The sequence below is a fragment of the Argiope bruennichi genome, chromosome 10, assembly GCF_947563725.1.
Source record: "Argiope bruennichi chromosome 10, qqArgBrue1.1, whole genome shotgun sequence".
NCBI lineage: Eukaryota > Metazoa > Arthropoda > Arachnida > Araneae > Araneidae > Argiope > Argiope bruennichi.
In genome coordinates this window covers 72,527,675-72,555,663 of record NC_079160.1, presented here as the reverse complement: position 1 = coordinate 72,555,663, position 27,989 = coordinate 72,527,675, and the positions used below count along the sequence as shown (strand labels likewise).

The following is a 27,989-nucleotide window of genomic DNA, read 5'->3' as shown; positions in this document are numbered from 1 at the left end:
AAGTGGCTGGATATTATATGAAGGGTAATGTTGGAATGTAATTATATATGTTACCAACCCTATGACTCTACACCCATTACTCCACATGCTCTTTCTAATTGAAAATTTTTATTTATGGATGAAATTTCCGCATAAAATTTTATTTTTATTTCATGTATTCTACCGCTTCTGTTGTGATTCAAAAAAGGTAGCATTAGGTATCAAATCAATTAGATCTCAAGGAGGAATCCGGTTTGCTGGAGATTAGAGAGGAAAATTACGCCTGGTACAATTGGCATATTGTTGCGCGTGATGGAGCCCGATAAACCCCAAGAATCAGAATAAAGAAATCGGATTCATTTGGCCATGTTTCTTATAATATGTGCTTAATAATACGTTCTCCAACACGAATCAAAGCACTCCTCACAACGGAGAGATGGATGAATTCTCTCAAATGCACCAGGACTTCAGGGCACATCGGCAACAGCAACAGAATCGGCAGCAGAACCTACAGAAACCTAATACAGGAGATTTTAGAGCTAATTCATACAATAAAAAAATGAATTTGAATTTATTACTTCTGTATTCATTTTTTGTTGGGTTCAACGTGTTTAAATTTGTTATTATTGTTTTACCGTTTAGTTTTTATCTTCGATCCATCAAATTATTTTGAAGAATGGCTCATTACCACTGTCTCTTCATTCTTGACTATTTTTTAAATTTTCTTGCATTACATCGATTTTTTTTTTTTGAGAAATCCTGAAATGAAATACATTATACCACTATAAAAAGGAATATTATTACACTTAAAAATAAATCCTGAATGATTTTTAGGTGACTGTCGCGTGACAGAATGGTCGGAATTCCAACCCTGCAGCGTGACTTGTGGCAAAGGCATCCAAATGAGATGGCGCCAGTACAAAAACAAGCAGAAAGCAGAACTGAAAGGTTGCAATTCGGAGCTGGTGCAGCAAAAAATCTGCGAAGAGCCTTGCATTGGGTAAAACATTTGCTTTATTTTTTACCTAATAGATGACATCGATCAGGTAATGGCTTTCATCAAATTAATGTCCTGTTATAAAGCTAAATGCAAAATATTTTAAGAAGCATTTCATAAATTTGGACGTTCTACGATATTGCAAAAACGAAATGAATCTCATTTACCAAATCTCTATCTTGAAGGCGTATAATCAAAAATGACAGATTTAAAATGTTATTGCCTGAGATATAAGGCGGACTTTGGTTCTTATAAAATTTCGAGCGAGTAATTCTCCGATTCCAAAGATTAGATCTTACTCTTAAGTCAATACCGCTCAAATGAGTCAAATATGAAAGTAGAATTTAAGCTATAGATATAATGTCTTCTTAATTCAAACAACAAAGATATGTTTATGAAGTTTTAAGATGCACTTATTGTACCAATGATCGAAATTTATGTTAAACTAAGTCATTTTTTTTTTGACAGAGGTCATGAGATTTCAAAAACGAAACCCGAGATGACATCTCATTTTCCAAATTTCCAACTCAATGAATTATAACCACAGATTTAAAATGTTCTTGGTCAAGATATATTGCAAGACTTTCGTTGATATAAAATCCCAAACGCGCGATCATCTGATTCCAAAACCAAGATCTCAATCTTAGGTCAACACCGCTGAAATGAGTAAAATATTAAAGATTTAAGCTATAGATTTAATATATTATATTCTTAATTCAAACATCTGCAAAGATACATCTGTGATGACGTTCAGGATGCATTGATGGTGCACTGATGCGCTGATCGAAATTCAGCATAAGTTAAGCCAAATACTTTTAAGGGACGTCTTGAGCAAGCAGTTTGTAATATAAGTTTTTTTTTTCTTTTTTGAATTCGTTAAAATCTTCACGGCGAGTAATGAGTAATTGTTTCTTTTTAATGATGACCATTTACAGACAATGTATTACAGAAGACATGCGACCGATGACTTTGGGACTTTGGATCCGTTGTTTTAGAAATTCTATATTATGTGTTCTCCAAAGCATCTGGAATCTCTAGAGGAGAAGTCGCTTGCCTGGTTCCTATCTCAGGCCAGTAATATTAATGACAAAAGAATACAAGAATCGTTGCAATGATATGACTAGTAATTTAATTTCAGTTGTGAGTGGTGAATAAAACTTTAATGAGTTTTGCATCTGCTCTAATAAAAGTATTTAAATCATTTATGTTTTATTGAAAATAAAGGATAATTAATGGATATTTCTCGTATTTATAAAATTGGAGAATATGTAACTTTTGCCAAGTATTTAAATCATTTTTCTGGGTTTCATTTGTAAAAAAAAAAAAAAAAATTAAATCAATAGTTTTAAATTTTTAAGAAGCGTTCACACAAGGCCAATTATGCGCGAAATAGCAGGCCACGCCTACCCCAGGAACATTACGTGATCCCAATGGAACAATGGTAAATGGTTGTCACATCAGGACAACTATTTGCCATTGCCTCATTGCGATCACGTGATCTCCGCAAGGTAGGCGAGTCCCTCTATTTCGCACAATATTTGGCCTTGAGTGAACGCTGGTTTATCTACAATAAAAAAAAGGTGTCGAATTTGGAAGAGAAAACAGAATCATAAATTGATCGAATTCATTTTATATATAGGAGATAAATAACAACAGGAACATACTTTAATTATTTAGTTTTCTCCTAATTTATGATTTCGAAAAAAATCCTATTTTATCTATGAAACAATTATTTTCAAACAGAAGAATAATAAAGTATTTTTTACAAATAGAATAAAACATTTAATAAAAAATCGAATTGAGAAAATAAATTTGTAAAAAAAAATAATCTATTTTGTATTTACATTTTGAATATTTTCAAAATGGGCAGGCGTTATTGAGAAAGTTGTCAACTTACTATTAGGCCAGACTTTTTAGTGATACAGGTACTCTATTCTCTTTAGAAATGTCAGTTGCAGAACTTCCGAATGGGGTGAATGGTCTGATTGCAGCGTCACCTGTGGTAAGGGTCTGCGCAACCGCAGTCGTAAGTATTTGGATAATCGTGCACGAAAGTCTTGCACATTGGAACTTATGGAGAAAGAAACATGCATGAAAGCCCCTTGTGCGCCAACTCCTAGACCGGTAAGCAAATAATTTCATTTATCATGTAACTAATATTCTAAAACTGTAGTCTGTTTATTCACAGAAATCTGCAAATAAGTCTAAACATTTCTTTTTCATAATTTTCGTTAGAAATCTGAGGAGAAAATTAATAACATCTTCCAAATATCATGATCACTGTGTCATATCCATTCAATATTTCATATCGTTTTCGGGTATATAGAAGTCTGAAATAATTTTTAAAATCAATGATTAGCGTATGATAGAAATTAGATCGAAACAGATAATGAGTGCCCGGTTTTCCGCCAAGCATGACAAAATCACGCCAACCACCTAAAATCTGGGCCAAAGTTCGACATCTTGTATGCCTAGAAAAAATGGTTACGAAAGGCTTTGAAGATTGCCATAAAAACTGTCAGAATTACCCATTATTAATCGACAAAATATTCAACTTTGGCTATAGGGCATTATTTTTAAGAAGAAAAAAAAGAAAGTTTACCGCACACTCATCAAAAATGGAAATGAAAATAGATATCTTATCATTTAAATCACAGAAGTTATATATTTAATGCATTTGTCAGAGTTATACGTTAAATAATTGGGAAAACAGTTACAAATGCTTTGTCCTAAGCTGAGCAGCAACAATTTCTTCTTCTCACGAAAGTATCAGAAATGGTATTTAATTATTTAAAAAAATTTTATTAAATGCTGAGGAGCAACAATTTCTTCTTCTCACGAAAGTATCCGAAATGGTATTTAATTATTTAAAAAAAATGTTATTAAATGCTGAGCAGCAACAATTTCTTCTTCTCACGAAAGTATCCGAAATGGTATTTAATTATTTAAAAAATGTTATTTATCTTCTGTAATAGCTAATATCCTAAATGGAAAGTAAAATAATGAATATTTGTGAACTATTTCTCAAAGAATTCTGTTATCTTGTTTCATCGGAAGTTGTTGGCTGGGTGCAATTGTCGAAGCAATGCGTTAAATATTTTTAGAAAATAGTCCAAATCATGGCTCACAAATTCTCAATACATTCTCCTATATATAAGAATTTACCTGTTAAATGAAAAGTAGCAATTTCTTTTGCTCATTTTTCTTTATGCATTTAGTTCTCAATATTGTGAAATGTGTGATTTCGGTTCTGAAGCTGAGTTACTGAATGAAGGTAATGCCGTGGATATTTATATCCTATATAACTGATAGTTCCAAGAACTACGGAAGTATTTTATTCTTTAAGTTATGATTATACAACCAAATATTCCTTGGTTTATGAGAAAAACATTATAGCCATCTCTTATGTGGAAATGGAATCTCTTTATCTTCATATGTTAGCAAATTATTGATTTTAGAAATTCTTGTGGAATTCTGGATCATTATACATTCTTCACTGACTTCAAAATCCTATTCAGTAACCAATTTATTGCAGAATAATAATAATTGCTCATTTCAATATCCATCATGTTGACCAAACTTGCAGATTGCATTGAGTGTTCGACAAGCAAGAAGTTTAGATTCTTCTTAGTTTTTATTCTCAAATGTATAAAAATAAACAGAAGATATTTTTTCATGTATTTCTCAGACTTCCAAAATTTATATATAAGGGTAAACTGAATGGAAATCAAACTCAAAATCATTACAAAACTTTGTACCAAATAACGAAGTCGATTTTCTAAATTTGGATGCGGAACGCTCTAAGTATTCAAATCAGACAGAAGAGACCAAAACAAGAACTCTGAGACATTTTGCTTCACTGCAATCACTAATGAGAGCTGGAATGCACACGGATAGTATTATAATAAAAATAAACGCATGCATAGTAATTGCCAAACTAAATTAACATTATTTAATGATTGATCATATGCTTTACGGAATAAAAATTGAAGAGGAAAACTTTTTTAAAAGCTGAAGTTTCAAAATCAAATCAATAGTTTAAAGTGAATTATTTATGGTAGACTCTCAATAACCCGACCCTATACCTATTTATTGTACCATGTTTTCTACAAAGTGGGTAGCGATTTTTTGAAGGATTAGATTTCTTGAATAATTTTCTTCAAGGGGAGTAGTATAATACACTCAAGTCAATTTTTGTGCAACAAACATAAGTTTTTGTCATTAAAGTGCTATTAAAACATAAATCGGTATCTTATAATTTTAAAAAGACAATTATTGTATATATATATATATATATATATATATATATATATATATATATATATACAAAAGTATTAGAATCAAGTTAATAGGAAAAACAAAAAATCAAATAAAAATTAAACCAAAAAAATTATTAAAAAAATATAAAAAAAGAATCCGGCCTGAAGACTTTTTCAAGGGTCACCCTCAGGCAGGGATTCAAAGAAAGGGATTTTTTCTGTGAGGACATACAGACATTGTCTAATAATGATTCCTCGTGATCTCGCCTACCTCTGTTTACATAATTTACCGCTAATTTTTTTAAAAACAGGGAATCACAATCGATAGTTTAAAGTTTCCTTGACTGTTGGATGGTATGTTCTGGCCTTTTCGTTTTTAATTTTAATTTTAGTGCTAGTTTTTGTTTTTATTGTTATTTTTGTTATTGTATTTTTACTTTGTTGTGGTTTTTTTCTTCTAATTTGTTATTTTGTATTTCCTTTCTGTTAAAATGGTATCTCTTGAGCATAATTTCAGGGGATTTTCGGGTCACGAGGAATCATTATTAGACAATGTCTGTATGTCCTCGCAGAAAAAATCCCTTTCTTTGAATCCCTGCCTGAGGGTGATCCTTGAAAAAGTCTTCAGGCCGGATTCTTTTTTTATATTTTTTAATAATTTTTTTGGTTTAATTTTTATTTGATTTTTTTTGTTTTTCCTATTAACTTGATTCTAATACTTTTGTATCAATTCATCTGTGTTTTAGAAGTAGCTGCAATGGCGCTCTCTAAATACTATGAAGTTCTTTTTTGGTTTTAGTTTAAATAGGTAATAAATTTTAGTTTTGTTTCGTTTTCATTTTAGTTTCGTTTTCAAACTTTTTCTTACTTTAGATTGGTTACTTTATATATATATATAATATAATATATAATTTCTTTCGTGTATCTCGGAAACGGCTGTGACGATTTGGATCAAATTTTATATTTAAGGTTTTCTTTTTAGGTTTATCTATATAAGTGTCTTTCCTGAAAAAGAGCGACTTTACACACACACACACACACACACACACACACACACACACACACACACACACAAAAAAAAAAAAAAAAAAAAAAAAAAAAAAAAAAAAACGTTTTTATAACTAAATATTGACATGTGGATACACAAGACCCGCATAAGCGTATCAGAGAGTAGTGGTTAGGACTTTGAACTCTCGTGCATTTTTCTCATATTCGATCACGTATTTGCAATTCAAATAGTTTTTTTCGCTTATAACTTTAAACGAGTGATAGGATTTTATTTACGATTATAAAAAAAAAAAAAAAAAACTGCCGGGTGTAGCTTGGTCTCTTAAGTATTGTTTTAATTTACAATCTCTAATCCGGCTTTTTCGATAATCCAGCAATCTTCTGTCGGATTAGTAAATGCCTATTGTATTTGCAAATAAAAAAAATCAATGAGCTGAAACATTTACCCTTAATATTGTCTCGTAGATAAACCGTTGTTAGCTAAAATCAAAGATAACACTCGCTAATCTGAACGAGAAACTTTATTCAATGAACTAAACCTTGCATCTGCTTTTATCCACAAGACGAAATGGCTTGAATCTTCCAGATTTAGAAAGATACAGAAATTATAAGAACATTCTAGAATATTCTAACAAAAATTAAATCAATAACAAAGCAATTTATAGGCAACTTGTCTGCAGTCAAATACAAACTTGCCTACCATTGAACCATTCAGTCCACGATAAGTTAGAACAAGTTTCTTTACAATATTATTAAAGCAGCCCTGATTGCCCCACCGATTTTGGGACACATGGTCACTTTGATACCAAATCTAAGTGAGGTAATTTTCATAAAAAAGATTTCTTATATTTTTATCAATAATTTCATTTCTATTATTTTGTTACTTTCTGTACCCTGCTCTGAAACTGAACATCTTTTTTCTGCACTTCCGTTAAGTAAAGTGAAAAGAAAATCATATCACGAATATTACCTACGATGCGTTTCTCCCATTCCATGCCTCCCTCGGAAAAAAAAATGTTTCCAACATCTATAATAAGAAGACACCCCAAGACAAAAATAACTGCATTTTTGAAACGCAGAAGAGAGAGATGCCAATTGATTGTTATAACCTCAGCACTGGGACTTGGTTTTGGAGTGCATGCGGGAGTTAATAACACTTCACACGATTTCTTTGTGAATTCGCCATAGCTCAAGTTTTAATTTAAAATTTGATAAACAAACAATTAAAGCAATTATTAAAATTGCTTTTATATATTTTTTGTTTTAGATAATTACATTAAAATATGAAAAACTGCGTACTTTCAAAATGTTATAATGAACTTGACTAATTTGCTTGGAAATTCCTCATTATAAGTCAATTACCACTATTATTTACTATTAGAAAGTTACTGTATATTGAAAGTTACTGTATATTGTTGGGGATGTTATAAGCAGGTAATTATAAATAGGAATGTTGCAACTGGCAAATTATGGGGAAAATATAGAAATAAAGTACCATTTTGCTAGATTTACTGCATTCTATGATTGTCCCTAGGCGATATTTATAATTTTGTATTGCATTATTTTTATGTTTCCACACATTCAAAGTCATATTATATCTCCATTTACATTTCTCTTACCAAATAATTCATTCACACTTCTATATAAATGCACATCATTCTCATTTTTCTTACCAAATAATTCATTCACACTTCTATATAAATGCACATCATCTCATTTTTCTTACCAAATACTTCATTCATAATTTTATATAAATACACATCATTCTCATTTTTCTTATTAAATGCTTCATTCACACTTCTATATAAATGCACATCATTCTCATTTTTCTTACCAAATACTTCATTCATACTTTTATATAAATACAAATCATCTCATTTTTCTTACCAAATACTTCATTCATAATTTTATATAAATACACATCATTCTCATTTTTCTTATTAAATGCTTCATTCACACTTCTATATAAATGCACATCATTCTCATTTTTCTTACCAAATACTTCATTCATACTTTTATATAAATACAAATCATCTCGTTTTTCTTACCAAATACTTCATTCATAATTTTATATAAATACACATCATTCTCATTTTCTTATTAAATGCTTCATTCACACTTTCATTTACATACACATCATTCTTATTTCTCTTACTAAATGCTTCATTCATACTTTTATTTACATATACATCATTCTTATTTTTCTTACTAAATGCTTCATTCATACTTTGATATACATACACATCATTCTTATTTCTCTTGCCAAATACTTCATTGATACTTTTATATAAATACACATTATTCTCATTTTTTCATACTAAATGCTTCATTCATACTTTTATATAAATACACATCATTCTCACTAATATCTAATAATAAAAAATCGAATGTGTACTGTGATAACGCGTTTGAATGTGTGTGTATTGAAATTCTATAGGTAACTACGATCTAGAACTACGAAATCTGACACAAGTATACTTTAGAGAGTCTAGCATACATTATAGGAAATGTTTTTGAAATTTTAATAGATTAAAAATTATTTAAATTATAAAATTTTTAAAGATATTGCAGAGATATACTTCTTTGTTGAAATAAAACTCAAATCGTTTTCATTGTCCCGATAAATAATCCGTCCTCGACTTTTATCCCATTCTTTATAATAAAAGTGCAAATATAAGTCTTATTTTTCGATGTTGAATAGGTTTCTGTTTATAATATATATTTAATAAAATTCTGTAAATATTGTTGTACTTATAATTAAGACTTCACTTTATAAATAAGCAACGAAACAAAAATTTTAAGTGCACCCACTTTTAAACACTGTTTCATTTTCCTGTTATAATCGGGCGTATAAAATTATACTATTGTTCTTTAAAGTTTTACTTACCTATTGTAGCTGCATTGTTTCTTTATTGAACCAATAAATAAGACACATCTAAGATAGTACTTAAAATACGAAATTACCACTTACTATCCTTACATTTTTATGAAAACTAACGTTATATGATTCATTAAATTTTAAACATTTTCCGTTTCTGAGTTCAAATAGATAAAATGGCATTAAGATAAAAAGACGGATAGTGCAATAGAGAGAAAAGGCTTCAAAATTAAAATGTCTATCAAAATTTCAAAATTATTTGACTGTGAGATCGATTGAGACCATACTTCATATTTCAATAACTAATTATACCGACGAACCATATTTCAGTAACCAGAATTTCAAAATCTCCAGCCACAAAAATATTATCATTTCATTGTCCTCGAAAAGTGAATCTGTTGTCTTTTATCATCTTACAAACTATGCTATTATTATATCAATACATATAATGGGTAAATTTATTACTAAAGATAGAAGATAATAATTTACCAAAAAGATGATCTAATGTGATTACAGATCTTTTATTCTAATTTTATCAAATATGGTGAAGCTTTGCTCTAACTCCCCTTTAAAATCTTTTTTAAAGAAGACTAATTGCCTCTGGCCATCAGCTGTTCGCTCATGATGTTAATTGTATTAATATAGTGATGTTAGTCAATTTTGATAAACTACATCTTAAAACAAAAAAGTGAGTTTTAATTTAAATTATACTTGCACAGTAACCAAATAGCATACTGATTCATTGTCCATGTTCGCAAAGAATGGAATGTATTAGCAAAATCGCTTTGATTTTGGAATCTGGAAGTTCTTCCAAAGTTTCATTTTGCGATCTCTTAAAATGAAATTGATAAGAAACAGCGATCACTGATGATATATCTAGAGACTATGAGTTTTCATAAGAAAAAGAAATAAGTAAAATCTCTTTAGTTGTTGGAGCTAGGAAGCTCTATCGTGACTTCTTTCTCTTAGAAAGTGCCAATGAGTACGATGAAATAGTGTCTTTCAAATTCCTCTCGAAATTGGGAGATGGTGAGGAAAAGCGACTATTGAAAGTAAGCTTAGTGAGACTTGATTCGTGATCATAATCTTTCATATTAAATTAAAATTGGTGAAATTCGTACACTTTTTGGGGCTGGGTAACTTTTTCTACGATTTTTCTAGTCATTTAAACTAGCTGCCTTTGGCGACAAACAAGTTGTCAGGAATTAATGTTCACTAATTTTCATTTAAATATTTTATGTAATTTGGTCTCCTAAAAGCTTCTCCAGCAAAATATATTTAGGCTCTAAATTTTGATAATCATATAGTGTTTACTGAAGTGGAAGTGATACCTTAAAAAACACTAACTGAAATCAAAAAAATTTTAGAAATATGTGTACAGAAAACAGAAACGCTTAGCATTAAAGTCTTATGTGCACTGCAGAATATTTTTTATGATTTATACAATGTCTCAATAATTCAATAAAAATGTATCTGATACATCATAAAATTCAATTTTCCGTTTTATTTTCAAAACTATTGAAATATGTGTACAGAAAACAGAAACGCTTAGCATTAAAGTCTTATGTGCACTGCAGAATATTTTTTATGATTTATACAATGTCTCAATAATTCAATAAAAATGTATCTGATACATCATAAAATTCAATTTTCCGTTTTATTTTCAAAACTATTTAATTCAGTTAATAATAAAAATTTATTTTGTCCCAAACAATCAATGTACTTCTGAAAAATTATGAAATTCCAATTTTATACAGTTATTTGCTCCTAAGGAATCCTATTCAAAGAAATATTCTTAATGCTCTAACTTTTAAATTTAAAAAAGTTTCAATCTTCTGTGATCAAATCTGACCGAGTTATAAAGTTCTGAATATCACTACTTTAAGAAAGTCAACAATTTCATTATTTTAGACCAAACAGTCTTGGAGAAACTCCAGATGACAAACCGATTGACATCTTTTTGGACCGGTTAATGGAATGCTCTAAAATTGCGTATTTTTATAGGATAGTAATTTTCTCATTTTCATGGCTGACTCAATTTAAGTAATAATGAATGAGCTATGAAAATTTGTCTTCTTTTTTATTTAAAATTTTAAAGAATAAACAATGTTTTACTAAATATGAGGGTCTGTATGAAAATATATAGGTCCTTTATTCATCAGAACATTTATTAGCTCATATTGCAAAAATTAGTATTCTTTACTTCATTAGACCATTTTTCATGTTACATGTACCTGTCTAATACTAATTGTTTAGAAACAACATCCTAATAGCATGGGCATTTGTATGTGTGTTTATATAATATATATATATATATATATATATATATATATATAAAATGTCATGTTTACCTTAAATAATACAGAATTATTGAATTAATTATATAGATATTTTAAAAGTCCACCGAAACTTTTTTACTTACTTGTATTTATCATTATATTCAATTGATATATCTCGTAACTTCTTCGTGCAGGCTAAATTTTATTTTAATTTTGTGAGAATAAACAAAACATTCAAATGAATTGTTGGAAAATGGACTCAAAATAGATTTTTTTAATTCATTAAAAATAGAAACTTAATTTATATGGTAAAATTTGATATTATTGACATTTTTTTTTAAATTTTGTTGCGGTGCAAAATTTATTTTTGTGAAATTATATTTTCCGAAGTTATCATGGAAAAATGCCAAAATTCAGCCTAGTTATCATTTAATTCTAATTATAATTTCAAACAAAATCGCTCCGAGATGCACATTCCCATTCTCCAAAGTATATCTGGACCAAATTTGGTAGCTCTCGGTCAAACGGTCTGATCTGTAGAGTGTCTACACATACAAACATTCATCTTTATTATAAGTATAGATGGGTGGTTTTACCTAACCAAAATCTAAAAGTAATCGATTGGTGAAATCATATTATACTTTGAATTATTTTTTCCAGGTGGATCCCAAATGTCCCGTGACTCATTGGTCTGAATGGTCACCATGTACGGTGACCTGTGGAACGGGCTATAAGGTGCGCACGAGGCTGTATCTGCGTCCAGCCTCCAGCAACATGTGCACCTTAGAACTGGCACAGAAGGAACCCTGTACTGCAGAGAAGGAAGACTGTTCTACTGATATCACGAATGTGAGAAGTGAGGGCACTTAATATTGTACAAATTCGTATGATGAAATAATACTGGATATCAGGGTGGCATAAAAAAAAACATCTCCAATATATGAACCTCTAGTGGCCGGTCCGTTCAACCTACCGAAATGAAATTTCAGATATAGTTTTAGTTATTCAAAGGTATGAATTGGGGATTTTGTGAACGACAGCACAGTGGCTTTCGCGATTACGATTACAAGTGCAGAAAGTACTAATTTTCGAATGGCAACTCCCACTTTCTTTTCATCGCAAAATGTTCAGCGAAAACCTTAATGAACACAGCTAAAGTATTCCCATTAGTAAAATAACTTAATTCAAATGAAGTTAGTTTTGAATCAAATGCAATATGCGAAACAGATAATAAATTTCGCTTTAATGTAATAAAATGGCTGTAATATAAATGAATTATGAAAAATTTACGATGAATTTTATTAAAAGAATACCTCTTTATACCAGCTTCGCAACTATTGGAGAAACTATATAATTATAGCTGTTAAAACATTGGTACTTGCTTTAATTTCTTAATCATCACGTGCATGAGTCTTGCAGGCATTGAAAAATCATTTTTTAAATTTATAAAATGAATTAAAAATATTCAAAGACGTTATATTTGGATAACAAAGCCTTTATATGTAGCACAAATACCTCAAATGTTCTCTGAATTTTTAACTTAGTCAGTAAGGTAGCACGTTCTCGAAATGAAACTTGTCATCTAATTAGATGATGATGTCGTGTCCGCGTTACCACGGAAAGGGGGTGCAGTAGCTTCTGAGGGTAAAGATCCCTGAGCACCCGAGGGCAGAAGTCTGACTTCTAGCTCATATGAAGATGACACACACACATTTGCTTGCACAACCCCTTTTTTACAGGGCACATTCACACACACTTCACAGATGAAGAACAACCATGCCCGAACCGGGATTCGAACTCGGGACGCCCAGATCACGGGGAAGATGCGCTACCTCTATGCCAGGACGCCGGTATCTAATTAGATTATAACTAAAATAAAACATTTAAGGAATTAAAACTTTTATAGTCTTTTGATGTAATAACTAACACCTTGTTATCAACAATATAGAAATTATGGAATACCTAAAACAGTTCCAGTTTTTTATTTCTTTTGATATTTCGGATTCAGTAGTGTGCCCCTATATCATACTTCAATAGAAAATTCCATGAAATGGCTCTTTTTTCTTTGAAATAAAATCTCACTCATAAGGACAATTTCGAGTAGAGTAATTTCGAGCGCCAACGAGCAAAGATTTAGCCTTCGGTTCTTACCCAACTATTCCTAAAACTCTCGGAGTGATAGGTAGCACTATCTTGAATCAACTAGTTTTACAACAAAACTAGTATTGCTTCAACCATTCTAAGATTTCCATATTGTTGAGAGCAAGCAGTGGCGGTGACCATATTCAGGGTTCAGTTCTGAATCGCTACCACATTATTCCAGAGAGTTTTGAAGCAATAAATAGCTCAATCGAAGTTCCACTGCGACTGAGCAACATCGACACTTTAATCGCAGATTATTCTTGCAATGGCAGATAATTCCATCAACAAAATTGGTGTACTTTCAATCGTTCCATATCGTTGATAGAAACTTCATTCATAGGCTACTGCCTAATTGTTCCAAAGTCTCTAAAACGATAGATTGTTCTATCCCAAACCTGATATGCTGATATTCAACTACCAGTTACCAGCATATAAGACCAGTGTTCCATACCAGGGTACCAGTATATACGACAAGACTGATATTATTTCTAGTATTCTATGAATTTCACATCGCTAGAAATAAGCCGAAGGTAACACTGGTAATCATATCGAAAACTTATGCATGTATGAAGCTACACTTGTTTTACATCAGCTATAACTGTCTAATTATCAAGGCTGACCTTCCAATTATGTACATTAAAAAATATTTGTGCATATTTCTTTACTAAATACTGGTTTTTGCTCTCTAGAAATATGCATGCAGTCCAAAGAGATCGGACCTTGTCGAGGCTATTTTCCTCGTTGGTTCTATGATGTGAATCGCAGAATGTGCCTTCAGTTCATCTATGGAGGTTGTAGAGGAAACGAAAACAACTTCGACAGATATGCAGATTGTCACCGAACGTGCGAGCTCGCCCTTTCAAATGCGGACAGTATTGCAATGAATACCACTAGTACTATGCAACCCTACACAGGTATGTTTGTATCTTATACATGAGTTTAAGTTTAGTTTTCTAAAGAAAAGAAATATTTGTTGGTTTATTTTTATGCCAATAAATCGCCAAAAAAATGCAAACTATCGCCAACCGAAGTAGTTGACAGTCTTTAAGTACTATCGAATGAGTTTAATATTTTCATTGTTAACTGTGTTTTACACTGATTTTATATAAATTTACTTAATTTATTTAATGATGATAAATTTGAATTCAATTAAAATAATATTTTTATAATTAATCGACGTCATATTAACTTCTCAACATAATTTCGCATCATTATCGAAAAGAAACAGAAGTCATGTGAACTTCTAATCTAGAAACATCATAGCATAATAATGTTTATTATCAATTAAAAATCGTATTTTTTTAAATTTTATCTTCTATAGTTTATAATGCGTAGTTTTTTCTAATAGTCCAATCGAATTGTACTAAGACATGGTCAAAATACATAACGGGGGTTATATTGGTTTAAATTGCTGAATTGGCTTTTTAAATTAGATCTTCAAATTTGCACCCGAATATATTATTCAATATGGCGAGGAAGAAAATGGAAATTGTAACACCAGTTTTTGCGCATTTAAGTGTAAGCTTTTTATTTGGAAAAAAAGCTTAAATAAAGAAGGTGTCGATTTTAGAAAGACCTGAGCTTGCGAATGTTATGATAGATTAGTTAGGTCAGGAGCAAATGTTTAAAAAGCACAAATTAAAAAAAAAACTTTTTATTTTAATTTTTTTTATTTGAGTTAATTTTTTTGAATTTTATTTAATTTCCTGCAACATAGAAAGAAATAACAGATAAAAATTTAAAATCGAGACCTGCATTATTTTTTGAAAAAAAAATTCATTCTATCTGGAAAAAATAGTCAAAAAAGACCTATAAATGCTTTTCTACCTATCGGAATTTGCAACTGAAAAAAAGCATTACTCTAAAAGGGTTGTTCTGCGATTAACCCCTGATTATTAGCTGTATCATAATGGTAGATTTTCAAAAACGAAAGCGGTGAAAATTAAATTTGAAGTTAACTTTTTATTTCAATTATTAAAACTGAAATTATTTTCCGACTATCCTAATGCTCATGAAAACTATTATTTAATGTCTTTCAAAAACCAAGCACTACAAAATGAAATTTTTTCTTTTTTAATTTAATTTTGAACATTTCTATTATTTGTTGTCTTCTTCATATGATGAAATAAGCAACTTAATCCTTTATCTACCGCATTATGAACTACTGAAAATGTCTTCATAAATACATTTTTTAGCTGCCTTATTGATAATTAAAGAATATACATAAAAAATATCTTCCCGGTGCGAAATTTTTTAGAACTAATTAATTAAAGTGGTACTTAAAAATACCGTCAGTACACTATGTATAAATTTCCTCATAATAGAAAAAAATTGCGAATGATATTTCTAACGATATTTAACCTCTTAAAAGTGCTAAATAACCAAAAAACACTCATAAGAAAACAAAGAAATTATCAAATCGACATAATTTTATTTTATACATAATAAAGGTAGAAATTCAAATTTGATGATAATCATAAAAACAATTTTTTTTTTCATTTACGCACAAAAATATATTACAAGTTGAGCATTTTGAATGCGGTTTTGATTGCATATTTTTGAGTGCACAAAATTCACAACGTCTTCGATTCGACATGAATGTTGACCAATGGTATTCTCTATTTTCTAAACGAACATCATTAGAAACAGACAAATTTAGTTTTCATCCCTTTTTTTGCAAAAAAAGTTTGTTCATCTCCATTAGATTTAGGTCTCACTTTTCGCTTTGGTTGTGGTTTTGATTTTGTTAGTAATCCTTTGGTAATGCAGCTCTTGTATTCGAGGGACGACATTTTCTCACGACGCACTTCCACATATGCAATATATGAATTTACATATGCCATTTCTAGCATAACAAAAAAAAAAGCCTGTGCCACCATTTTTTCGATTTCCTGCCCCTATCATAAATAGCACCTAACATGTCGACTTTATCAATTCCCCCCATGTGTCCATTGTAGTCTTTTACAACAATGGGTGCGATAACAGCAATTTTGGTACCATCTTTGAGTCTCCTTTAGACTTTGCAAGTAAAATCTAGCTTATTTTTTTATTCGGAATGCAAAAGCAAATTCACATTCAATACTAACATTTTCAAATGCTCTTGACTGTGTTAGTAAAAATTAAATAATTTTTTAAAAATCTATAATTGAAATCTATAAAAAATACTAAAACATATTGCTACTCTACACTTTCATAATTACATTATAACAAACAGAAATACTATAGATAATTACATATACAAAATGAAAACAAGTTTTTCTCCAACACTACGTGTACTGGCGGTACTTATAAGTACCACCGAATAATTCGACCGTTAATCACATTACATAATCTGTTATCTTATAATGATTGGGCAAATAATATTCTAAGGCAATACAGAATGAATAAAAAAATACAACACTTAAATTTTGTTTTATATTATACATTTATAGCAAAGAAAAGATAAGAGCGGCAATCCAAATGGCAGCAAAAGAACACTATGTCCGTTCGAAAATAGCTTTCTTCCTCACAAAATTCATCAGCCTAGAACAACTACTGCCATCTATCAAGAAAAAGTAGAGTTAAGACTGTTTCTAAAACGTACCATCAGTATATATTAATGGTTGTTGTGCTATAAAGTTTTAAAGTGATTGGTACTTATAAGTGCCGTCAGTAGATAAAGGGTTAACATATAATTCAGTTTCCAGTCTAAACAAAAGCCCATACTCGACTTCTAGAATTTTAACAGGCTTTAGTGATTCATGCATCACATTTTTTGTAGATTCTATGAATACTGCCATGCCTTTGTTAATGTCATCTTCCTCTCCACTGGACGTCATCGACTGTGTCGTCAGCAATTGGTCAAATTGGACTCCATGTTCTAGGACATGTGGGAACGGACGAAAGGAGCGCAGGCGTGTGGTCAAGCAGAATCCTGAGAACGGTGGGCAGCCATGTCCTGGCAAACTAGTACAGAAGAGAAAATGCAAGGAAAATCCACCATGCCGTAAGTTGCTTAATTAATCATAATAAACTTGTCATATATCTCAATACAAACAGACTAATTACAAATCATTTGATCTTTGCTCTTTAATTTGGGTGTACAAATGTTCCAATTGAGTATTGTTGCAAACATGCAGTTTTGGCTTCCCAGCACGGATAGTGTCATCGTAAGAAAGACCGTTGTACGATCTGTACTGTGTGTGCTGAGCGGGTGCCACGTCAATGACCTCAGAGCTTGGCGACAAATTTGGTGACTTTGGCGACAAAATAGATAATACTGGAAAGTTCGAGAATTTTCACGATCCATCCGCTAAGGAACCGAGATACACCCAGATACGCCCTGATTGGTCTGGAAGATTGTCGCCAAGCTCTGAGGACATTGATGCGGCACCCGCTCAGCACGCACAGGACAGATCGTATAACGGTCTTTCTTACGATGACACTATTCGTGTTGGGAAGCCAAAACTACAGGTTTGCAACAGTATTCATGTCCACTAGCTTACCACAGGTTTAACAAAGCAAACCAGGTGTTGTATAGCTAAGCAAGTGTTGTAGCCAAAGCAAAGCAAAAGCTGTATAACAAAATCTTCACAATTTGGATAAAACAAATTTTACACAACAATTTCAAAGGTTAAATAAATCATAATCTTAAAAAAAATGCATATTATAAAAAAATGAACAATTATTAAAATATGAAAGTAAACGAAAAAAATAAACTTAGGAAAAGGAAAACTGACCTCAGCAGAAGTTCACAATACAGAACATTATTGATTTGTTGTTTCGATGGATATTTAATCATTAATTATCCATCAAAACAAATTTAATTAATAAATATGTAAAGCATATATAATAAATATAAAGTATTATTAAATATTAATAGAGAGAGAGAGAGAGATTAATCAATCGCTAACGTATAGCAAGTACCAGAGAATCTAATGAATATATATTTTGAATTCTCTATTTTTTAGGAAAAATGACAATGAAAAAAATGACATAGAACTACAATTATTTTTACAAAATCATATACTGTTCATTCTCGAATTCGAAAACCCTCCATGTTTTGCGCATGCGTCAAGATCCGTTTATTTCGTCAAAATAGCAGTGAAAGGTAAAATGAAATGAGGAGATATTTGCATTTAGTATTAAGGTGGACTCGGATTATTTGAGGATTTAAGAGAATGTAAAAAGTGCGGATAACTCGTAATATTGTCGACAAAAAAAATATACTTAAGAGCAATTTTTATTTACTGTAAGGGGCTTAAACATAAAATTGCGATGGATAAATGGAAGATTTTTGTTTTGAAAATTTAATAATTCCCTTTTTTACAAAATAATAACAATATTTATGTTACAATATTTCTTTTATTTGTTATTGAATTTTTTCAATAAAATTTTGAATTTAACAACGATAGATAATCTCGGTCACATTTAATAACATTATTTAAAATTTTCTTCCTTCTTCTGTTGAAATAAAATAGTAAGATCAGAAAAGACATGACACTCACATATAAAGGGGGAGGGGGGAAGTGTACGAAAAAGTATCTAGTGAAGTGAAAATCAAAGTCAAAAAGTGACAAAAACTTCCGGAAATGCGCTCATCTTTCCGCGTCTCACCCTCAAACCTCCCCCCCCCTCATCGAAAAATGAATGGGTGCTTCGTGATACTTAAATAAATAGTACCAAATTTTATTTATTTAAATCCTCGCATTTTTGAGTTACCACCGTTAAGTACATGAGAAAACACAGACTAAAAGTATTAAATTTTATCAATCTAGCTCTAAACGTTTTACAATTGTCGCGTTCACTTGCACTCAGACAGCCGGATATATAGACTTGAATATCCAAAGGATTTCTTTCAAAATTTGATACAAATCGACGCATTTGGTGCAAAGCTCATATACCAAATTTCATTCGTCTAGTTCACAGCGTATTTGAGATATCGCTTTCGTGGATAAAGCGACAGACAGACGAATATAATTTCAAAAATAAATTTCTCTGATTCAGGGAGATCTGAAACTTGGTTTAGTTTAGTTATATTAAAGCCCTGCTTTAAAGTAACACTAGAGCTATTTGGACGTGGACCTCGTAATTTTGAACCATGGTCAGATGACTAGGACAACACCAGAGCGGTACCTCCCTCTCTAAACTTCCATACAACACAAATGAAAAGATGTTTGGTCCCGAAGTATTTAATGTTCACCATACCCGCTTACTAGAAAGGTCTTCGGTGAAATCAGTTCTCGAACTTGATCCCCCCCCCCCCCTCCGATTCCGAAGCAAAGACCTTACTACCAGGTCACCGCGGCCCTCTTAAACTTGGAGATTTGTAAAAATCTCCAATTCAAATTTTTTAATGACTACAATATTTTTTCATTACATACTTAAAATGCGTGAAATTGAAAACATTAAGTTTCTTGAACAAAAATCTATTAAAGATGTCGAAATGTGAAAAATTGACAAAAATATGATTTTTTAAAAAATTTTGATCTTTTATGAATAGTTGGATTGGGTGTAATCGTTTGCAAAACGAATTACTTCGGTATCGTTATTTGTTTGCTCATTCTTGAAGCTTTTTTATTGATATTAAGCTAAATCCCCCTCCCCCTATTTCACATTTAGACAGTTGCACACTTTCGTTTTTCTACAAATGCTGATGTTTTAAAATACTCCATGCGCATCCTATTTTAACTTGCAACAAGTTTCTGTTATACTGTATAAACATATAATGATATAATTTTGCATGAACCTCAAGCAATATCACTGCAATGATTTTTAATTCCAAAAAAATGTCAAATAATTCAAAGTAAAAATTGCATTTTCAATCGAGTAAAGCATGCAAAATACCGTGTAGAATTTTAAAGTATCTATCTAAAAAATCTGAAAAAATAGATTTATGTTCTATTTTAATGCGCATGGAGCAATTTGAAATTTTAAAACACTTTAATATGTATTATTTTAGAAAAACAAAATCAAAAGGTTACCATTGAATTTTGATTAAATTTTTTCCAGCATTAAACTGATATAATAAAATTACCATGAAAATCTGACCATCTTACATTTATGTAATTGCAGTAACTATTAAACACAAGAATTTAAATTTATGATTTTGTTACTACAGTTGCAGTTCTGTGTCAAATTGTGATTATAATTGGTTGTTGAAAAGACATCCAAAATATATACTCAAGCAATAGAATACTAGAAATAATAGAAAATACTGGATTCATGTCAAACGTCTATATCTTGTAACTATTGTTCGCCAGTGTATGCAAGGCATTCATACACTGGTGAATACAGACGGAGAGTCACTGGCGAATACATTGGCATAACCTTAGTCAAAAATCATAAGTTTAGGCTGGAGAAGAAGGGAAAACAATTTAATTGACGAATATGCGAGAAAGTTTCGAGAACACCGCTTCCTGTGGTGTAGATTGTGTAAAAATGATGTAAATTCCTTCCTCATATTTTCTTTCTCTTTGTATGGAAATGACATTCCTGAGATTTTCATCCCTCCGGGGGGGGGCACCTCGAAAAGAGGATGAGATGCTTCCGGTATGGTAGTTGGATCTCGCCACCCTGGAGGGTACATAAATAGGTGGGGGATGTGGCTCCTCCCATCGATGACTGAACGTACTTCCTTCGGGAAGGGTTGTACCGTGGCCTGTGATGGCCTTTTGGACTTAACCACAGTTCCTGCCAATTCTGCTATTGAGGCGGTCCTGTTATTCAGTTTTCTTTGTCCGTGTGCCTTCGGGGGACTCGGAGAGTCAATTACAGGACTATGACTTCCTAAAATGACCAAGATTTGTTATGACATCGTATTTCTTATGCGCTTCAGTATTAAACTCCCGTTAAAACGCATCAAAGTAGTGTAATTCATGTTCAGTTCTAATTTACGAGTGGAGAACTTGATTTTCCTTCAATAAATACCTATATTTCTTTTTCCGGTACCTTTAATTAAGTTAGATTGCTATTTGATTGGAATAGACGCATTTTCGATCAATAGTCAAATGAAAAGAACAACATATAAACTGAGATCTTCCTCTTCAGAGAAGGGTCGATTTAACATGCTCATGCCCGCATACGCGACAAATCATCTTGGAGTCGAAATATGAACCACTGAAACTCTGTTCTCGAAGCTAAGACTGTCATGAGGCCACTGCGTCTTCTTTGTAATTTAAGAGTAAATTTCGAAGAAATAGCATAAGATACAGTTTGACCCTATTCAGATTATCAAGCCATCTGAAACTTCTGTATAAAAGTATTTAGAACTGCTACCTTATTTTAAATTACTTGAACGGTAGAATCAAAACAACTCTCACCAAAAGTTGAATCGGCAAAATTTAATAATAAACTTGTTTCTCAAAATGTATTGGCGAATTAGAGTTGTTTTGTCATACAATGACTGTGAAAATTGCACATGTTTAAAGCCATCGACTTATTAAAATCGTAAATGTTTCACAATATTTCAGAAGTTTATTGGTTCGCAAATAAAACTTTTAAATGAAAAATATTTCTATAAAATCCTGACAACATCCACCGGATTTGTCTTCGAACCCTGGTAAAACGACTTTCGGTTCTTGAATTTTCGTTTCAAAACAATCATTTAGTTTGCATATCACTCTTACTTCGTGTTGCAAATCTTAGATGGCACTTTAAAATTGAACTAACTTATTGTCTAAATTTAAACAAATCCCATCTATCTTTTATAAATCCCCCCCAGGAGGCACCTCAGGTATAGGGATGAGAAGCTACAAGAATAATGGTTGTTTCTCGCCGCCTTGGTGAATAAAAAAAATGACTGTAGTCAGCTAACCCCTATCATTGATGGGATGTGTCTCCGATGGGAGGTATTGTGCCGTAGCCGGTGATCTCCCTTAAGACTCAACCTTAGTTGCCTCCAATAATGTTGTTGCTTCCGGTTATTCATATTTTTCCGTGTTCCTTCGGGGGGTGGGGTCGGAATAGCTTTTTATGGTTAATCTATCATTTATAAACTCGCCTATTGATACCCTTCAAAATTCAGTTTGAATTTGTAGAGATAGCTTCTCTGGTTATTCAGATATTTAACCTCAGATCCACTAAAGTGCTTGATCAAGGGTCTTTGCTGTAATTGCTTTAATCAATTTCAGGATACAACTCCTAATTTTCATTGAAATCGCTTATAAATCTTGCTGAGTGTTCTTGCATTAATAAAACTGATATATGAGAATTAAATTAAGTCCCTAATTTTTCTTAACAATCCAATAGATTAATTTTGATGACTATATAATTATAACATGTCATTCATGTCAGATCAGTTGGACTTAATATGGGAAATTGGGAATCAGGTTGCCGTGTTTATTATAGCACTGAAAAATGCAAAAACTTCTCTGATCCTGTTTTAACTGGAAGGGCTTTCAAATTATTTTATGCTGAGTTCCTGCACATGTGGGAATTCCAGGAAATGAAAATGTCGAAATGGCAATTAAATTGGCTACTACTTTCTTGCCAACACAGACACCTCTTTCTGATAATAAAAAATATATAAGTCATATTTTGCATTCCAAATGACAAACTGAATGGGACGCACAGATTCGTAATAAGCTTCATACAATTAAGCCTACAATAGATTTCTGGTCCACTTTACAGAGCAGAAAACTAGACTCAATTTTAACTAGGTCGAGGATTAGGCTCGATTCATCCACAGACATTTGTTGACGGGGGACCCAACACCATTTTGCTCAATGTGTAATAGTCCTATGTCTGTTGTACATGTTCTTGTGGAGTGTCCACGGTTTTCTATCCAGCGCCTTGCATGTTTTCAGAATTCAAAAAGGGCCAAAACTCCACATGTTGGCCTTTTTAGTTTTTTAAAAAAAATATTGGTTTTTATAATCATATATAAACATTAACCGCGCTTTTTAGCACAATACGATACCTTATACCATTGATTCGCTTTATCATGACTCGCAGATTTACACTTTTAAATATTTGAATTTTGTAAACATTCCATGTTTTGATTTTATTATAAATTTATACAAATATTTTAATTTCAAGAATGTGGCGCAGCTTAGCCAAAGCTGACTTTTGTGCCATAAAAAAACAAATTTAACTCGACTCATTCTCTGATCCTAAGCGAACAGTTTAATAAATCTCAAAAATTATCTTCTACCACATACCCACATAAAAGTCAAACACATTCTTTGTATTCAAGGAAAAGGAAACATGCTTATCTATGTGGGACTATAAAATGATAATTCCCCATCCAATTACCCTAATTTCAACAGGTTTATGAAAACCTCTTTTATAGCAATCTCAATTTTATACAAATCTTTTAAAAACTCATATTTAAACCAAATAATATGCGGCATCTGTAAACAAACACAAAATGAATGTCAGATGAATTTCAGAGAAGCTTAAAAGATAACCACTTTGAGTCTAATTTTAGGCTTACCCAGTTTCTAATTGGGCACGGAAATTTTAAAGCCTATTTAAAACGCTTCAATTTGTCACCGTCTGACAGGTGTTCGTGCTACAGTGGTGCAGTCGAGGATGCCAAGCATTTGATATTTGAATGCACCAAGTTTATTCCCGAAAGACGTACACTTAAGAATTGCCTACTAAAGGACAATATAGCTTTACCTCCTGCATTTGCACAAAATAAATCATCTTTCATTTCCTTTTGTACTCATATTAATAGTATTTTTCCCACATCATTTAGACTATAATTCTATGTGTTTGCGCGTATAATATTATGCTTTATGTATTTGTATTTTTAATATTTTATTTTTATTTGATCATACTACTCCATTTTATAATCTTATTTACTGTGTTTTCATTAGTACGGGAACAATTATATATATAATATGAACTTACTCAACTCAACTTACATATACTTCAACGTATGATGAGCATTTGATCTAAGAGTTGAGAAAAAATCCAAACGAGAGTTGACAGATCAGAGCGAGAATTGGGCTTAAACATTTATGTGTTGTGTTTCGAATCTAATCTTAATAGTATGGAATTCCGAGTATTGAAATATAAAATATTTGTTATAGTTGATTTGGAAAAACTTCATAAAAGGTAATGAAAGTGTTTTCATTTGGTCCCATGTTATATGTATGACAGAACTTAGCATTTCTGACTATAACGTAGTTTTGAGTTGTATCAATTATGTTTTTTTAACGTTGATTTTCATTTAGATTTATAAGCTTTCAGTTTAAGCACTAATAATTTGTATCGATATATATCTTAAATAATTTATAACTGCTACCTTAATTAATGTTTCATTTATTTTTATAGCTAACTAGAAAGTGAAGATGAAGTGTTGGAACTAGTGAAATATCAGTATAGTACTGACTTTATTGACATCTCAATGTAAAGAATCCTGTATATTTATTCTTATTCATTTTGTACGTAAGTTTGTTTTAGCAGCAAGAAATGATCTTTCAGCAAATTACTAACCAAATAAAGTTTCAGAGACTAAGCCATTAAACATGAGCTTATATATTCTGAACGATTCTGAAGAAACTTGTGGTATGTTTGTAAGATATCGTAGATATGTTGTTGTTTCATGAATCAGTAAATGGCTGAAGTTCAAAATAAATAAATATTTGTTATCATTTGCACTTTTATAAGGAATAAAATCCATTTTAAAATTCTTTGCTTTACTTTTTGGATGCATTTATTTCTTGAAAATCAACTGTTTTGATGCCAGCAGAGTTTTCATAGTTAAGTTAACAGATAAGTAATTGTAAAAAATTAATGAATCAAAAATAAGCTGTTATACTATGAATTTCGTTTCCCTATTGAAAACTATATCTCAGGGTTTATACGGTAATGCATAATTGACCTTCGTACAACAAATTATCTTTAACTTAATATTTAATTTTGTAGAAATGCAATGTTAAAAATTTTCGGTAATATTTTGTAAAAACATATATCTCAAAAGATGTATTTAAGAATTATTTTCTAATTGCATTAACCATGTTAAGTAGTTTGTCTCTTAGTATACCTATAATAAAAACTACCGGGTGGTTTTAAAAAAATTCATTAACATTTGAATAATTAATAATTCCCTTAATAATGAATGTAGAGAGGTAAAAATCGACACACATGCTTGAAATGACATAGGATTTTTATTAAAACCAAAAAAAAAAAAAAAATGTTCCAGAATCGCATCATCTCTGGCTTGACTGATATTGCTGCTGGAAGATACGACTTTTATGCAGGATGGCCCTCCACCCCATATTGCTACCAGCGTATAAAAGATTTTTGAGCAAATTGTTTGGTGAGGACTTCGGGCTGAGCCGCCACTTCTATTGTGCTTGGCTTCCCAATCGACTTGCAGTTGTAAGTCTACCGCGGGAGTCCGCTCTCATTAGGAATGCTAAAAGACAATATCCGACGACAATTTCTCACCACACCAACAAATATATTGTACAGTTGCTACAAATATACTGTATAGTATATATCACAACATTGTCCCTCGACTATAGGTATTGTTGGTGAATGACGACCGACACGTTGACTATTTGTCATAAAAAAACAGTCTTTGTTAAAAATCAATTGTTATGCTAATTATTGTTTTTGTTATTATATAAAGCGCCATCTCATGGCTGTTTTTGCACTTTTTTTGTTTCATAAACTCCCATGTTATTTCAAACGTGTGTAAATTTTTACCACTCTGCTTACATTATTCCATAAATTATATAACTTTCAAATGTTAGCAGACTTCTGAATCACTCAGTATATTTATAAGAATCTTCTATTGGATAAATTGAGTTTAATTTACTTTACAAGCGCTTGAGTTCAATTTACTTTATGAACCTGTAAGCGTTTTCAATTCTTGAAACAAGAAAACATTTCAAACACCAAACGTCTGAAATTGTATATTACTGGAGAGCACATTTTAGTTATGTTACCCCAAGATGAGATGGAGACGAGAACTTGTTCGAATTTCAAGAACGAATAGTAAAAGTTATAGTTGGAAAAGTTCGAAATCTTTCTTAAATAAATTTAAATGTTGGTATAGATCACTCTGAAAAGATACGTGAATTCTTAAAGGCTTACATTGTAAGAATGATACGGTCCAAGTTTTTTCTTAATGCTATGCGAAGAAATGCTAAATAAACTGCTCTTATCAGATAATGCATGATCTAATTCTAGAGATGCATAATCCACGATTTTTTAAATAACAAATAATATTGCTATTGTTATTTTTAAATATGCGTTCCAAATATCTGTTATTTCAATCATATTTTTAACTAAAAATTATTACTTAATATTAAATATAAAATTTATTAATTGTAATTAATACTTAATTTACTAATTTAATTAACGTGTGATTGAATTAATTTATCTGTTTCAGCTTGCTTCTTAAATTTTATTTTTTTTTCTCAAAACTATTTATTTAATTTATTTATTAGAGTGAACCATTTTCTGGAAAAGATGAGTTAAAAATATGTCATTTCTTTAAAATGTTTACTTTAGTCCTATATTCTACCAATAGATGGCGCCAGCAGTAAACAGAGTACATGTAATCAAAGTCAATCATGTCACGAGTAACTAAAAATGATCTGTATGGAATAGTGCATCATCAAATACGAATATCGGTCACTCCCGTAAAGTGGAGCGGTGACTTCGCACTTCCCAGTGAAGCCTCGCACTTTCCGGTGAAATCACCGCTCCGATAAATTTCAGTGATATGCAATTCAATGATACGATACGATAATTCCAATAACCGGTCCGTTCACTTTTCAATCCAATCACAGATTTCTTTCGAGAGCTTCCATTGGACAGATCGTATCGATTCTTACTTTCCAATAAAGTCACCGCTTCGGCAAATTTCAGTGATATCGTATCGATTTTTACTCTCTATCGTGATCCTAAACCTGTAATCGAAATATCATCAGTAAGATCGTATCAAGGATTTGAATCACACCCCTCTATGAAAAGTATTGATCACTTGTATTTGTGACTTTCTGATATTGGTTACGTAATAACCGCTCAGAAAATATTCATCATCCCTATCTAATTCTACCGATTCAAAATCAGTTTCAGAAAGGAATGGAGCAGATGTTTTCTTTTTGTTATTTACAGATGTGTTGCCAAAACAGATTTTTAATGATCAAGAATTTGAACTTATACAAAGTGTCTGTAATGGCGTGCTATGTTTTGATTTGAGAATAAGCAAAATTCAATATACCGTAAATAAAATCTCGCTAAGAAAACGACTCATTTTTTGTGACGAAAATATGTGTTCGCTATGGGTAACTAAAACAGATTAATTTTTTTTTTATATGATTAGCGGAGAATTTTCAATTAGACAGATTAGACAGCTGTCTAGAGCCATTGGATTGATATGAAGCTACAACAGTCATTTAGATTCAAAAGATGTTATTTGCTTTGTTTTGTTTGGAATTTTATGTCTTAGTAATCAATATATAAATTATATTATTTCAAATAGGTTCTATCTTTGATCTTAC

At 31.2% G+C, this 27,989-nt stretch overlaps 1 protein-coding gene across 1 annotated transcript in view; it reads left to right on the top strand.

Annotated features, from left to right (window-relative positions):
• Positions 1 to 25,163, top strand: part of LOC129988196 (spondin-1-like) — a 59,281-nt gene extending 34,118 nt beyond the window's left edge. Inside the window, exons 9-14 of the mRNA XM_056096353.1 lie at positions 814 to 979; positions 2,920 to 3,100; positions 12,061 to 12,256; positions 14,232 to 14,456; positions 17,303 to 17,527; positions 24,805 to 25,163. Of these exons, the coding sequence (XP_055952328.1) occupies positions 814 to 979; positions 2,920 to 3,100; positions 12,061 to 12,256; positions 14,232 to 14,456; positions 17,303 to 17,527; positions 24,805 to 24,812 (1,001 nt within the window). The 3' untranslated portion in view covers positions 24,813 to 25,163. The remainder of the gene's footprint in view (positions 1 to 813; positions 980 to 2,919; positions 3,101 to 12,060; positions 12,257 to 14,231; positions 14,457 to 17,302; positions 17,528 to 24,804) is intronic.
• Positions 25,164 to 27,989: the final 2,826 nt, after the last annotated feature.